Here is a 15,531-nt window from a genome sequence, read left to right as displayed (position 1 = left end):
TTGTACCTTCATATTTTGCTCTTGATGTTTTCTTAAGTTTCAACTCGAGAGATACTTCTGCCACATTCCCTGAATTGTTCATCAGATAATTAACCCTATAAGGGCCAGTTCTCCCAAAGTTACTCTTTACTTCCCCACTTAAATCTCGGGACGAGATTTCTTGTAGTGGGGGAGATTTGTAACACCCCAGTGTCTTGCTACAGTAATCCCCTGTTAATGGTGCCATGTCACCAAGTTATTGTTGCTAATCTTCACTTGATCCCAAATCACAATTCAAATTCAAATCTAATCTAAAGTCAAAAATTCATATTTGTCAGACATGAAATCTAAAATGTTCACAATATCCTATAAATTCACTTGATCATTGTCATGTTGGAACCAACCTCTTTTGGATTCCCAAAGTGCCCCTGGAAATTATTTAGTGGTCCAGCAGCATTTAAAATTGGCCTTTTCAATTTCTAAAAATGGTTAGACAACTTCTTTTGGCCTCAAACTTTTTGTGACTTCTATAAATAATGTGCTTGATTTATGTGACAAGTCTCATATCTAGCAAAACTCTTTTAGTCTTACAATTAAATCGAAAACAGTAGCTAGTTAATTACAGAAAAGGAAAAGGAGAAAACAATAGAAAATAAACCAAAATAGATAAAAAGAGAAAAAGGCCCACAAAACCCCCCTGTCCCTAGGACTAGCCCAGCCCAACACCCCCTGTTTCTCCTTCCTACTGCTCATAGCGGCGTGCTGGTCGCGCGCCCGGCGTCCGTGGCCGCGGATGGCCATGTGCCGGCCATCCGCCACATCCCCGGCGTCTACTAGGTCGGCATCGACCCCTCTGCGAAACCCTAGCTCCCCCAATCCCCTCGCTCGTCTCAATCTCTCCTCCCCCGCTTGAGGCCGAACCACACATCACCATGGATCCGTCGATCCCGTGGCCACCATGCTCCCCGGCGCTTGGGGGGATGTCCGTGAACTTCACCTCCGCCGTCTCCTTCGCCTACGTGCATCGAATCGAGCAGGGAGGCCCTGTACGCTCGTCACCGCTGCGTCTTCCTCACCTGCGGCCGCCGCACTGCATCGCCGTCGTCCCGCACTGCCTCCCCAACTCTCTCCGACCACGCCTGCAACATCTCTGTGAGCCCCCCCCCCCCCCCCCCCCCCCCCCCCGGTTAATTCCATCCTTCCCCTTGCCCTTTGTTGCTGTCGTTGTAGCCACCATGGTCGATGCTCGTCGTGGCCGCACCCTTAGGCTGCGCTACTCGCGTCCTGGGTTCTCGGCCAGCGACCGTAGTCGCGTCCCCGCGATGCCCCTGCCCTGCGCTCGCACGCCCGGCCGCCCTCCTCGCCTCTGCCCGCTCGGCCTCGCCTCGCGCGGGCCGCGCCGCCGTCGCCCCTGTCCGCTCGAGGCCCTGTTTCCCCCGCTGCTGCGTTTTGCTCTTGTCTCGCCCGCGGCCGCTCCGCTACCGCTGCAGCATGGTGCCACTACCGCCTGCTCGCGCCCTCCTGCTCCGCCTAGCGCTCGCCGGATCTGCTCGCCGCGCCCGGCCAATCCCGCGGTCCCGCACGCGCGGCCTCGCTCCGGCGCCCGCCCACGCGCCCCCGCTAACGCCTGCACGCCGCCCAGCCAGCCGCGTCCGACCGCCCGCCACCGCTCGCCGCGCCACTGCGCTGGTCGCCGTTGCCGGCCGAGCTCCGGCCACCGCCGCCTACCGCTCGGCCATGGCCGGCCTCGCACGCACAGGCAAGCAAACCCCCCTCCTGGAGACTTTGTACCTCTGCCGCTGGGGCCGACCCAATTAAATTAGGATAATCCCAATTAGTATTTAACCACCCCCCCCCCACTAATTAGTCACTGGCCGCGGGCCCCGCAACCAGTTGGTTTATTTTTTAGAACAATCTGTTAAGATGTGAAAATGACAACCGGGTCCCCACTGGCACTGTTCATGGGTGGACCAGTCAACCTTTGACTTGGTCAGCCGGGCCCCATTGGCCCGCTGTCAGCCTCAACAGCCACTTGATGGGTACACTTTTGGGTACCTCCAGCTTTTTCCCATTTAATCTTTTTCGAATTAATAATATACCTGAAAATTCATAAAATGTAATAAACTTTAATAATTCATAGAAAATAATCCGTAACTCCGATGAAAATGTTTTCTATATGAAAGTTGCTCAGAACGACGAGACGAATCTGAATACGCGATCCGTTCGTCTGCCACATGCCCCTAACTACCTGAACATGCAACTTTTCCCCTCCGTTTCATCTGTCCGAAAATGCTAAACCTGGGAAAACATTCCCGAATGTTATCCCCCTTCGCCGGTAACGTGTAGCACCGCGTTAGAACACAACTAGCTCCGCATGTTGTCCTGTTATGCTCTTGCTCGCTATGTATTTATTGTTTCTCCCCCTTCTTCTCTCCGGTAGACCCTGAGACTGCCGCTGATGCCGCTGTGTTCAACTACGTTGACGGCGACCCCTCCTTCTTGACTGAGCAACCAGGCAAGCAAACCCCCCTTGAGCATTCCGATATCGCCCATTTCTTTCCCTCTCATGCCTGCATTAGAACTGCTACTGCTTTTTGTATGATCTTACTCTGATGCATAGCCTGTTTTTGTTACCTGCTTTCACACCTTACCTGCTTATCCTAAACTGCTTAGTATAGGTTGGTTAGTGATCCATCAGTGACCCCCCACCTTGTCCCAGTTGCCTTTCTTTATGTTCGATGACTCGATCAACGTGATCGACGTCCAGGCCCCGACACCGCACATCAGCCCCCCTAGTTGTATGACTTTGCAGAGTTACCATCGAGTGCCGAGGGTGGAACCTCTTACGTCACTCCTGATGAGATCTCTGTAGTGTAGCTATTCGGTCGTGGTCATCGAGGGTGATTTTCTTCTTAACCACTTCCGATACGACTCTATCGTGCAACCCCTCAAGTGTAAACCTCGAGGGTGGTTTCTCTTATGTTCACCTTGATGTTTACATCGAGTGGGAATCCGACAAGGGTGATTCCTCAGGTTTTCCCCCTTGGTGTTAGACACACGGTTACTATGGTTACTATGACTTTGCACTGGACCTTGTTACTAAAGACGGGTTGGCCCTGATGGGTACCCGCGCGAGCTTAATTGCGAGTGATGTGGAGTCGGGCGGACCTGAAAGGTGCCCGCGAGATAATTACGAGGCGTGGCCGGGCATTCCTAGCCCTTGCCGCAAGTCCTCGAGATGGGGCAACGGGGTCACACCTTTCGTGAGTCTCTGCTTGTTATTGCGCGTTCCTAATCCACTATGATTTGGATATTTGATCCGAGGGGCCTCTGGCCTGATAGCACTAACCATCACGTGGGCATAGTATGGGCGTTATGCGTCGTATACACCAGCCGAAGCTTAATAGACGTCAGCGACTGAATGGCGCGCGCCGGGTTGGACTGGTAAGCTCCTTTTTTTAAGGAAGTAGCTAGGTCTGCTCATCGGCTCCCACGCAACGTGCAGGAGCTCCCGGGGAGATGGCCCATGACCCCTGGGGGCATACGTTTAGTCCGGCGTGCTGGCCTCTCTATTAAGCCTAGGTTGGGTTGCGGCGTATTGTTTGGCCGAGGCCGGGCATGACCCAGGAAAGTGTGTCCGGTCGGAGTTAATCGAGCGTGGTGGGTAAGTTGGTGCACCCCTGCAGGGAAGAAAACATCTATCGATACCCTGTCCTACGGTAACGGACACTTGGAGTTGTATCCCGATCGATACAACTAGAACTGGATACTTGTGATGAGAAATGGATTGTGATGAGAAATGGATGGTGATGAGAAATGGATAGTATGGCTCTGGGATTGCTTTCTCGCAGGGAGTCGAGAAAGGATCTCTGGCCGAGGTTGATAACTCTACTGCTACTTTACTTTATGTTACTCTACTCCCTCCTGTTGCTGCAAGATGGTGGTTTTCAGAAGATGCTAATCTTCGATAGGCTAGGCTTTCCCCTTCCCTTCCAGCATTCTGCAGTTTAGTCCACAGATACAACCCATTCCTTTGATACAGATGCATACATAGTTTAGATCTGATGTAAGTCTTGCGAGTACTTTGGATGAGTACTCACGGTTGCTTTGCTACTTCTTTTCCCCCATACCCGATTGTTGTGACCAGATGATGGAGCCCAGGAGCCAGACGACGCCACTGATGTCTACTACTACCCGGAGGATGCCTACTACTACGTGAAGACCGCTGACGACTAGGAGTAGTTAGGAGGCTCCCAGGCAGGAGGCCTTGCCTTTTCGATCATTGTTGCTTTTGTGCTAGCCTTCTTAAGACAATCTTGTTTAACTCATGTCTGTACTCAGATATTGTTGCTCCCGCTGACTCTTGTGTATTCGAGCCTTCGAGGCCCCTGGCTTGTAATATAAAGCTTGTATTATTTTAATTTGTGTCTAGAGTTGTGTTGTGATATCTTCCCGTGAGTCCTTGATCTTGATCGTACACATTTGCGTGTATGATTAGTGTACGATCGAATCTCGGGCAAGTAACATACCGATGACAAAAGGAACAACGTATGTTGTTATGCGGTTTGACCGATAAAGATCTTCGTAGAATATGTAGGAGCCAATATGAGCATCTAGGTTCCGCTATTGGTAATTGACTGGAGACGAGTCTCGGTCATGTCTACATAGTTCTCGAACCCGTAGGGTTCGCACGCTTAACGTTCGGTGACGATCGGTAATATGAGTTTGTGTTTTGATGTACCGAAGGTAGTTTGGAGTCCCGGATATGATCATGGACATGACGAGGAGTCTCGAAATGGTCGAGACATAAAGATTGATATATTGAATGACTATGTTTGAACTTCGGAAGGGTTCTGAGCAAGTTCGGACAAATACCGGAGTGCCGGGGGGTTACCGGAACCCCCCGGGGAGTGTAATGGTCCTATTGGGCCTTAGTGGAGAAGAGGAGGGGCAGCCAGGGTAGGTCGCGCGCCCCTCCCCCTCTAGTCCGAATTGGATAAGGAGGGGGGAGGGTGGCGCCCCCCTTTCCTTCCCCCTCTCTCCTCCTTCCCTCTCTCCTACTCCTACTCTTGGAAGGGTTGGAGTCCTACTCCAGGTGGGAGTAGGACTCCCCTTGGGGCGCGCCTAGGAGGGCCGGCCTCTCCCCCTCCTCCACTCCTTTATATACGGGGGAGGGGGCACCCCATAGACTCACAAGTTGATCATTGATTTTTTAGCCGTGTGTGGTGCCCCCCTCCACCATAATCCACCTCAGTTATATCGTAGTGGTGCTTAGGCGAAGCGTTGTTTTGTAAGCATCATCATCGCTGTCATCATGCCATCGTGCTGAGGAAACTCTCCCTCAAAGCTCTACTGGATCGTGAGTTCGCGGGACGTCACCGAGTTGAATGTGTGCAGATCGCGGAGATGTCGTACCTTCCGTGCTAGATCGGTCGATCGTGAAGACGTACGACTACATCAACCGCGTTGTCATAACGCTTCCGCTTACGGTCTACAAGGGTATGTAGACGATACTCTCCCCTCTCGTTGCTATGCATCACCATGATCTTGCGTGTGCGTAGGAATTTTTTGAAATTACTGCGTTCCCCAACAGTGGCATCCGAGCCAGGTTTATGCGTAGATGTCATATGCACGAGTAGAACCCAAAGGAGTTGTGGGCGTGGGTATATACATATTGGTTGCTGTCACTAGTTGATTCCTTATTCAACGGCATTGTTGGATGAAGCGGCCCAGACCGACATTACCCGTACACTTATGAGAGATTGGTTCTACCGACATGCTTCGCACACAGGTGGCTAGTGGGTGTCTGTTTCTCCAGCTTTAGTTGAATCGGATTCAATGAACAGGGTTCTTTCTGAAGATCATTAAGCAATCACTATACCGCGTTGTGGTTTTTTGATGCGTAGGTAAGAACGGTTCTTGCTCAGCCTATAGCAGCCACGTAAAACTTGCAACAACGAAGTAGAGAACGTCTAACTTGTTTTTGCAGGGCATGTGGTGATGTGATATGGTCAAGACATGATGCTAAATTTTATTGTATGAGATGATCATGTTTTGTAACACAGTTATCGGCAACTGGCAGGAGCCATATGGTTGTCGCTTTATTGTATGAAATGCAATCGCATGTAATTGCTTTACTTTATCACTAAGCGGTAGCGATAGTCGAGGAGGCAATAGTTGGCGTGACGACAATGATGCTTCGATGGAGATCAAGGTGTCAAGCCGGTGACGATGGTGATCATGTCGGTGCTTTGGAGATGGAGATCAAAGGCACAAGATGACGATGGCCATATCATATCACTTAGATTGATTGCATGCGATGTTTATCCTTTATGCATCTTATTTTGCTTAGTTCGGTGGTAGCATTATAAGATGATCTCTCAATAATTTCAAGGTATAAGTGTTCTCCCTGAGTATGCACCATTGCTAAAGTTCATCGTGCCGAGACATCACGTGATGATCGGGTGTGATAAGCTCTACGTTCACATACAACGGGTGCAAGCCAGTTGCGCACACAGAATACTCGGGTTAAACTTGACGAGCCTAGTATATGCAGATATGGCCTCAGGACACTGGAGACCAAAAGGTCGAGCGTGAATCATATAGTAGGTATGACCAACATAGTGATGTTCACCATTGAAACTACTCCATCTCATGTGATGATCAGACATGGTTTCGTTGACGTGGATCACGTGATCACTTAGATGATTAGAGGGATGTCTATCTAAGTGTGAGTTCTTAAGTAATTTGATTAATTGAACTTTAATTTATCATGAACTTAGTACCTGATAGTATTTTGCATGTCTATGTTGTTGTAGATAGATGGCCTGTGCTGTTGTTCCGTTGAATTTTAATGCGTTCCTAGAGAAAGCTAAGTTGAAAGATGATGGTAGAAACTACACGGACTGGGTCCGTAACTTGAGGATTATCCTCATTGCTGCATAGAAGAATTATGTCCTGGAAGCACTGCTAGGTGACAAACCCACTGCAGGAGCAACGCCAGATGTTATGAACACCTGGCAGAGCAAAGCTGATGACTACTCGATAGTTCAGTGTGTCATGCTTTACGGCTTAGAACCGGGACTTCAACGACATTTTGAACGTCATGGAGCATATGAGATGTTCCAGGAGTTGAAGTTAATATTTCAAGCAAATGCCCGGATTGAGAGATATGAAGTCTCTAATAAGTTCTACAGCTGCAAGATGGAGGAGAATAGTTCTGTCAGTGAACATATAGTCAGAATGTCTGGGTACCACAACCACTTGACTCAACTGGGAGTTAATCTTCCTGATGGTAGTGTCATTGACAGAGTTCTTCAATCACTGCCACCAAGCTACAAGAGCTTCGTGATGAACTATAATATGTAAGGTATGGATAAGACGATTCCCGAGCTCTTCGCAATGCTAAAGGCTGCAGAGGTAGAAATAAAGAAGGAGCATCAAGTCTTGATGGTCAACAAGACCACCAGTTTCAAGAAAAAAGGTAAAGGAAAGAAGGGGAACTTCAAGAAGAACCGCAAGCCAGTTGTTGTTCAAGTGAAGAAATCCAAGTCTGGACCTAAGCCTGAGACTGAGTGCTTCTACTGCAAAGGAACTGGTCACTGGAAGCGGAACTGCCCCAAGTATTTGGCGGAGAAGAAGGAAGGAAAGTGAAAGGTATATTTAATATACATGTTATTGATGTGTACCTTACTAATTCTCGCAGTAGTGCCTGGGTATTTGATACTAGTTTTGTTGCTAACATTTGCAACTTGAAACAGGGGCTACGGATTAAGCAAAGGTTGGCTAAGGACGAGGTGACGATGCACATGGGAAATGGTTCCAAAGTCGATGTGATCGCCGTCGGCACGCTACCTCTACATCTACCTTAAGGATTAGTATTGGACATAAATAATTGTTATTTGGTGCCAGCGTTGAGCATGAGCATTATATCTGGATCCTGTTTGATGCAAGACGGTTATTCATTTAAATCAAAGAATAATGGTTGTTCTATTTATATGAGTAATATCTTTTATGGTCATGCACCCGTGATGATTGGTCTATTTTTACTAAATCTTGATAGTAGTGATACACTTGTTCATAGTATTGAATCCAAAAGATGCAAAGTTGATAATGATAGTGCAACTTATTTGTGGCACTGCCGTTTAGGTCATATTGGTGTAAAGCGCATGAAGAAACTCTATTCTGATGGACTTCTGGAATCACTTTATTATGAATCACTTGGTACTTGTGAACCATGCCTCATGGGCAAGATGACTAAAACTCTGTTCTCCGGAACAATGGAGCGAGCAACAGACTTATTGGAAATCATACATACTGATGTATGTGGTCCAATGAACATTGAAGCTCGCGGCGGATATCGTTATTTTCTCACATTCATAGATGATTTGAGCATATATGGGTATATCTACTTAATGAAACATAAGTCTGAAACATTTGAAAAGTTCAAAGAATTCCAGAGTGAAGTGGAAAATCATCGTAACAAGAAAATCAAGTTTCTACAATCTGATCATGGAGGTGAATATTTGAGTTATGAGTTTGGACTTCATTTGAAACAATGTGGAATACTTTTGCAACTCACGCCACCTGGAACACCACAGCATAATGGTGTGTCCGAACATCGTAATCGTACTTTACTAGATATGGTGCGATCTATGATGTCTCTCACTGATTTACTGCTATCATTTTGGGGTTACGCTTTAGAGGCAGCTACATTCACATTAAATAGGGCACCATCTAAATCCGTTGAGACGACATCTTATGAACCGTGGTTTAGAAGAAACCCAAGTTGTCGTTTCTTAAAGTTTGGGGCTGCGATGCTTATGTGAAAAAGCATCAACCTAATAAGCTCAAACCCAAATCGAAGAAATGTGTCCTAATAGGATACCCAAAGGAGACTATTGGGTACACCTTCTATCACAGATCCGAAGGCAAGATATTCGTTGCTAAGAATGGATCCTTTCTAGAGAAGGAGTTTCTCTCGAAAGAAGTGAGTGGGAGGAAAGTAGAACTTGACGAGGTAATTGTACCTTCACCCTTATTGGAAAGTAGTTCATCACTAAAATCAGTTCCAGTGATCGCTACACCAGTAAGCGAGGAAGCTAATGATGATGATCATGAAACTTCTGATCAAGTTACTACCGAACCTCGTAGGTTGATGTCTACTACACAACCTTCTTCTTGTAGACGTTGTTGGGCCTCCAAGTGTAGAGATTTGTAGGACAGTAGCAAATTTCCCTCAAGTGGATGACCTAAGGTTTATCAATCCGTGGGAGGCGTAGGATGAAGATGGTCTCTCTCAAACAACCCTGCAACCAAATAACAAAGAGTCTCTTGTGTCCCGAGCACACCCAATACAATGGTAAATTGTATAGGTGCACTAGTTCGGCGAAGAGATGGTGATACAAGTGCAATATGGATGGTAGATAACGGTTTTTGTAATCTGAAAATATAAAAACAGCAAGGTAACTAATGATAAAAGTGAGCACAAATGGTATTGCAATGTGTTGAAACAAGGCCTAGGGTTCATACTTTCACTAGTGAAAGTTCTCTCAACAATAATAACATAATTGGATCATATAACTATCCCTCAACATGCAACAAAGAGTCACTCCAAAGTCACTAATAGCAGAGAACAAACGAAGAGATTATTGTAGGGTACGAAACCACCTCAAAGTTATTCTTTCTGATCGATCTATTCAAGAGTCCGTAGTAAAATAACATGAAGGTATTCTTTCCGTTCAATCTATCATAGAGTTTGTACTAGAATAACACCTTAAGACACAAATCAACCAAAACCCTAATGTCACCTAGATACTCCAATGTCACCTCAAGTATCTGTGGGTATGATTATATGATATGTGTCACACAATCTCAGATTCATCTATTCAAACCAACACAAAGTATTTCAAAGAGTGCCCCAAAGTTTCTACTGGAGAGTCAAGACGAAAACGTGTGCCAACCCCTATGCATAAGTTCACGAGGTCATGGAACTCGCAAGTTGATCACCAAAACATACATCAAGTGGATCATGTGATATCCCATTGTCACCACAGATAAGCACATGCAAGACATACGTCAAGTGTTCTCAAATCCATAAAGACTCAATCCAATAAGATAACTTCAAAGGGAAAACTCAATTCATCACAAGAGAGTAGAGGGGGAGAAACATCATAAGATCCAAATATAATAGCAAAGCTCGCGATACATCAAGATCGTGCCGACTCAAGAACACGAGAGAGAGAGAGAGAGAGAGAGAGAGATCAAACACATAGCTACTGGTACACACCCTCAGCCCCGAGGGAGAACTACTCCCTCCTCGTCATGGAGAGCACCGGGATGATGAAGATGGCCACCGGAGAGGGATTCCCCCCTCCGGCGGGGTGCCGGAATGGGTCTAGATTGGTTTTCAGTGGCTACAGAGGCTTCTGGCGGCGTAACGCCCGATCTATTCTGCTCTCCGATGTTTTTAGGGTATATGGATATATATAGGCTAAAGAAGTCGGTCAGGGGAGCCACGAGGGGGCCACGAGGGTGGGGGCACGCCCAGGGGGCAGGCACGCCTCCCTACCTCGTGGCCACCTCGAAGCTTCCCTAACGTCTACTCCAAGTCTCCTGGATTGCTTCCGTTCCCAAAATAACTCTCCCGAAGGTTTCATTTCGTTTGGACTCCGTTTGATATTCCTTTTCTTCGAAACACTGAAATAGGCAAGAAAACAAAATTTTGGGCTGGGCCTCCTGTTAATAGGTTAGTCCCAAAAATAATATAAAAGTGTAATAAAGCCCATAAACAACCAAAACAGATAATATAATAGCATGGAACAATCAAAAATTATAGATACGTTGGAGACGTATCAACATCCCCAAGCTTAATTCCTGCTCGTCCTCTTGTAGGTAAATGATAAAAACAGAATTTTTATGTGGAATGCTACCTAACATATTTATCCATGTAATATTCTTTATTGTGGCATGAATATTCAGATCTGAAAGGTTCAAGATAAAAGTTTAATATTGACATAAAAATAATAATACTTCAAGCATACTAACTAAGCAATCATGTCTTCTCAAAATAACATGGCCAAAGAAAGCTATCCCTACAAAATCATATAGTCTCGCTATGCTCTATCTTCACCACACAAAATATTTAAATCATGCACAACCCCGATGACAAGCCAAGCAATTGTTTCACACTTTTGATGTTCTCAAACTTTTTCAATCTTCATACAATACATGAGCGTGAGCCATGGACATAGCACTATAGGTGGAATAGAATGGTGGTTGTGGAGAAGACAAAAGGAGAAGATAGTCTCACATCAACTAGGCATATCAACGGGCTATGGAGATGCCCATCAATATATATCAATGTGAGTGAGTAGGGATTGCCATGCAACGGATGCACTAGAGCTATAAGTGTATGAAAGCTCAAGAAAAGAAACTAAGTGGGTGTGCATCCAACTCGCTTGCTCATGAAGACCTAGGGCATTTTGAGGAAGCCCATCATTGGAATATACAAGCCAAGTTCTACAATGAAAGATTACCACTAGTATATGAAAGTGACAACATAGGAGACTCTCTATCATGAAGATCATGGTGCTACTTTGAAGCACAAGTGTGGAAAAAGGATAGTAGCATTGTCCCTTCTCTCTTTTTCTCTCATTTTTTTTCTTTTTTTGGGCCTTCTCCCTTTTTTATGGCCTACCTTTTTTTCGTCCAGAGTCTCATCCCAACTTTTGGCGGAATCGTAGTCTCCATCATCCTTTCCTCACATGAGACAATGCTCTAATAATGATGATCATCACACCTTTATTTACTTACAACTCAAGAGTTACAACTCGATACTTAGAACAAAATATGACTCTATATGAATGCCTCCGGCGGTGTACCGGGATGTGCAATGACTCATGAGTGACATGTATGAAATAATTATGAACGGTGGCTTTGCCACAAATACGATGTCAACTACATGATCATGCAAAGCAATATGACAATGATGAAGCGTGTCATAATAACGGAATGGTGGAAAGTTGCATGGCAATATATCTCGGAATGGCTATGGAAATTCCATAATAGGTAGGTATGGTGGCTGTTTTGAGGAAAGTATATGGTGGCTTTATGGTACCGGCGAAAGTTGCGCGGTACTAGAGAGGCTAGCAATGGTGGAAGGATGAGAGTGCGTATAATCCATGGAGTCAACATTAGTCATACAAAACTCACATACTTATTGCAAAAATCTATTAGTTACCGAAACAAAGTATTACGCGCATGCTCCTAGGGGGATAGATTGGTAGGAAAAGATCATCGCTCGTCCCCGACCGCCACTCATAAGGAAGGCAATCAATAAATAAATCATGCTCCGGCTTCATCACATAATGGTTCACCATACATGCATGATACAGGAATCACAAACTTCAACACAAGTATTTCTCAAATTCACAACTACTCAACTAGCATGACTCTAATATCACCATCTTCATATCTCAAAACAATTATCAAGTATCAAACTTCCCATAGTATTCAACGCACTTTATATGAAAGTTTTTATTATATCCCTCTTGGATGCCCAACATATTAGGACAAAATTCATAACCAAAGCAAATTACCATGCTGTTTAGGACTCTCAAAATAATATAAGTGACGCATGAGAGTTCATCTATTTCTATAAAATAAAACCACCACCGTGCTCTAAAAAGATATAAGTGAAGCACTAGAGCAACAACAAACTACTCCGAAAGATATAAGTGAAGATCAATGAGTAGTCGAATAATTATGCAACTATATGAAGACTGACTAACATTTAAGAATTTAAGATCTTGATATTTTATTCAAACAGCAAGCAAAACAAAATAAAATAAAATGACACTCCAAGCAAAACACATATGTGGTGAATAAAAATATAGCTCCAAGTAAAGTTACCGATGAACGAAGACGAAAGAGGGGATGCCTTCCGGGGCATCCCCAAGCTTAGGCTATTTGGTGTCCTTGGATTTTACCTTGCGGTGCCTTGGGCATGCCCAAGATTAGGCTCTTGCCACTCCTTATTCCTTAGTCCATCGAATCTTCACCCAAAACTTGAAAACTTCACAACACAAAACTTAATAGAAAACTCGTAAGCTCCGTTAGTTTAAGAAAATAAATCACCACTTAAGTACTATTGTGAACTCATTCTAAATTCATATTGGTGTAATATCTACTGTATTCCAACTTCTACATGGTTCATACCCTCCGATACTACTCATAGATTCATCAAAATAAGCAAACAACACATAGAGAACAGAATCTGTCAAAAACAGAACAGTCTGTAGTAATCTGTAGGTTTAGAATACTTCTGTAACTCCAAAAATCATGATAAATTAGTAAGTCCTAGTAAATTTGTTTATTAATCTACTTCAAGTGGAATTGGTATTTTATCACTCTCTGGTGAAAAATGAAAATTATTCTCGTGAGCGCATACTTTCTGTTTTTTACAGCAAGATCAAATAATAATCACCCAAGAAGATCCTAAAGGCTTACTTGGCACAAACACTAATTAAAACATAAAAACACAATCATAACAGAGGATAGATGATTAATTTATTACTAAACAGGAACAAAAAGCAAGGAGCAAAAATAAAATCGGGTTGCCTCCCAACAAGCGCAATCGTTTAACGGCCCTAGCTAGGCATGATAATTTCAATGATGCTCACATAAAAGATAAGAATTGAAATATAAAGAGAGCATAATAAAGAATATGACTAGCACATTTAAGTCTAACCCACTTCCTATGCATAGGGTTTTGTGAGCAAACAATTTGTGGGAACAAGAATCAACTTCCATAGGAAGGTAAAACAAGCAAATCTTCAAGATTTTCAACACATAGAGAGGAAACTTGATATTATTGCAATTCCTACAAGCATATGTTCCTCCCTCATAATAATTTTCAGTAGTATCATGAATGAATTCAACAATATAGCCATCACATAAAGCATTCTTTTCATGATCTACAAGCATAGAAAACTTACTACTCTCCACATAAGCAAAATTCTTCTCATTCGGAATAGTAGTGGGAGCAAACTCAACAAAATAACTATCATGTGAGGAATAACCCAATTGAAAAATAAAATCAAGATGAAAAGTTTCATGGTTATCCCTGTTCTTTATAGCATACATGTCATCACAATAATCATCATAGATAGCAACTTTGTTCTCATAATCAATTGGAACCTCTTCCAAAATAGTGGATTCATCACTAAATAAAGCCATGACATCTCCAAATCCACTTTCATCAATATAATCATCATAAATAGGAGGCATGCTTTCATCATAATAGATTTTCTCATCTAAACTTGGGGGAGAAAAAATATCATCTTCATCAAACTAGCTTCCCAAACTTGTGGCTTTGCATATCATTAGCATCATGGATATTCAAGGAATTCGTACTAACAACATTGCAATCATGCTCATCATTCAAAGATTTGGTGCCTAACATTTTAATGCATTCTTCTTCTAGCATTTTGGCACAATTATCGGAATCCTTATTTTCATGAAAGATGTTAAAAAGATGAAGCATATGAGGTACCCTCAATTCCATTTTTTGTAATTTTCTTTTATAGACTAAACTAGTGATAAAACAAGAAACTAAAAGATTCGATTGCAAGATCTAAAGATATACCTTCAAGCGCTAACCTCCCCGGCAACAGCGCCAGAAAGAGCTTGATGTCTACTACACAACATTCTTCTTGTAGACGTTGTTGGGCCTCCAAGTGCAGAGGTTTGTAGGAGAGTAGCAAATTTCCCTCAAGTGGATGACCTAAGGTTTATCAATCCGTGGGAGGCGTAGGATGAAGATGGTCTCTCTCAAATAACCCTGCAACCAAATAACAAAGAGTCTCTTGTGCCCCCAACACACCCAATAAAATGGTAAATTGTATAGGTGCACTAGTTCGGCGAAGAGATGGTGATACAAGTGCAATATGGATGGTAGATAATGGTTTTTGTAATCTGAAAATATAAAAACAGCAAGGTAACTATTGATAAAGTGAGCACAAACGGTATTGCAATGCGTTGAAACAAGGCCTAGGGTTCATACTTTCACTAGTGCAAGTTCTCTCAACAATAATAACATAATTGGATCATATAACTATCCCTCAACATGCAACAAAGAGTCACTCCAAAGTCACTAATAGTGGAGAACAAACGAAGAGATTATTGTAGGGTACGAAACCACCTCAAAGTTATTCTTTCCGATCGATCTATTCAAGAGTCCGTAGTAAAATAACATGAAGCTATTCTTTCCGTTCAATCTATCATAGAGTTCGTACTAGAATAACATCTTAAGATACAAATTAACCAAAATCCTAATGTCACCTAGATACTCCAATGTCACCTCAAGTATCTATGGGTATGATTATACGATATGCGTCACACAATCTCAGATTCATCTATTCAAACCAACACAAAGTACTTCAAAGAGTGCCCCAAAGTTTCTACCAGAGAGTCAAGACGAAAACGTGTGCCAACCCCTATGCATAAGTTCTTGAGGTCATCGAACTCACAAGTTGATCACCAAAACATACA

The 15,531-nt window shown here is 43.8% G+C and overlaps 1 protein-coding gene across 2 annotated transcripts; it reads left to right on the top strand.

The window, feature by feature from the left end:
• Positions 1 to 720: 720 nt before the first annotated feature.
• LOC123185395 (uncharacterized) lies at positions 721 to 4,245 on the top strand. Of its 2 annotated transcripts, XM_044597280.1 has the most exons (3): positions 721 to 1,131; positions 2,420 to 2,494; positions 4,127 to 4,226. In XM_044597280.1, exons 1-3 carry the CDS (start codon positions 912 to 914, stop codon positions 4,213 to 4,215), a joined length of 384 nt encoding a protein of 127 aa, XP_044453215.1. In that variant the 5' UTR covers positions 721 to 911; the 3' UTR covers positions 4,216 to 4,226. The 2 variants fall into 2 exon arrangements, with proteins under 2 accessions (XP_044453215.1, XP_044453216.1); XM_044597281.1 differs by lacking the exon at positions 2,420 to 2,494 and having other exon boundaries at positions 722 to 1,131; positions 4,127 to 4,245.
• Positions 4,246 to 15,531: the final 11,286 nt, after the last annotated feature.

This window comes from Triticum aestivum, chromosome 2A, assembly GCF_018294505.1.
Source record: "Triticum aestivum cultivar Chinese Spring chromosome 2A, IWGSC CS RefSeq v2.1, whole genome shotgun sequence".
In the NCBI taxonomy this organism is placed as follows: domain Eukaryota; kingdom Viridiplantae; phylum Streptophyta; class Magnoliopsida; order Poales; family Poaceae; genus Triticum; species Triticum aestivum.
This window is presented reverse-complemented; position numbering and strand designations above follow the sequence as displayed.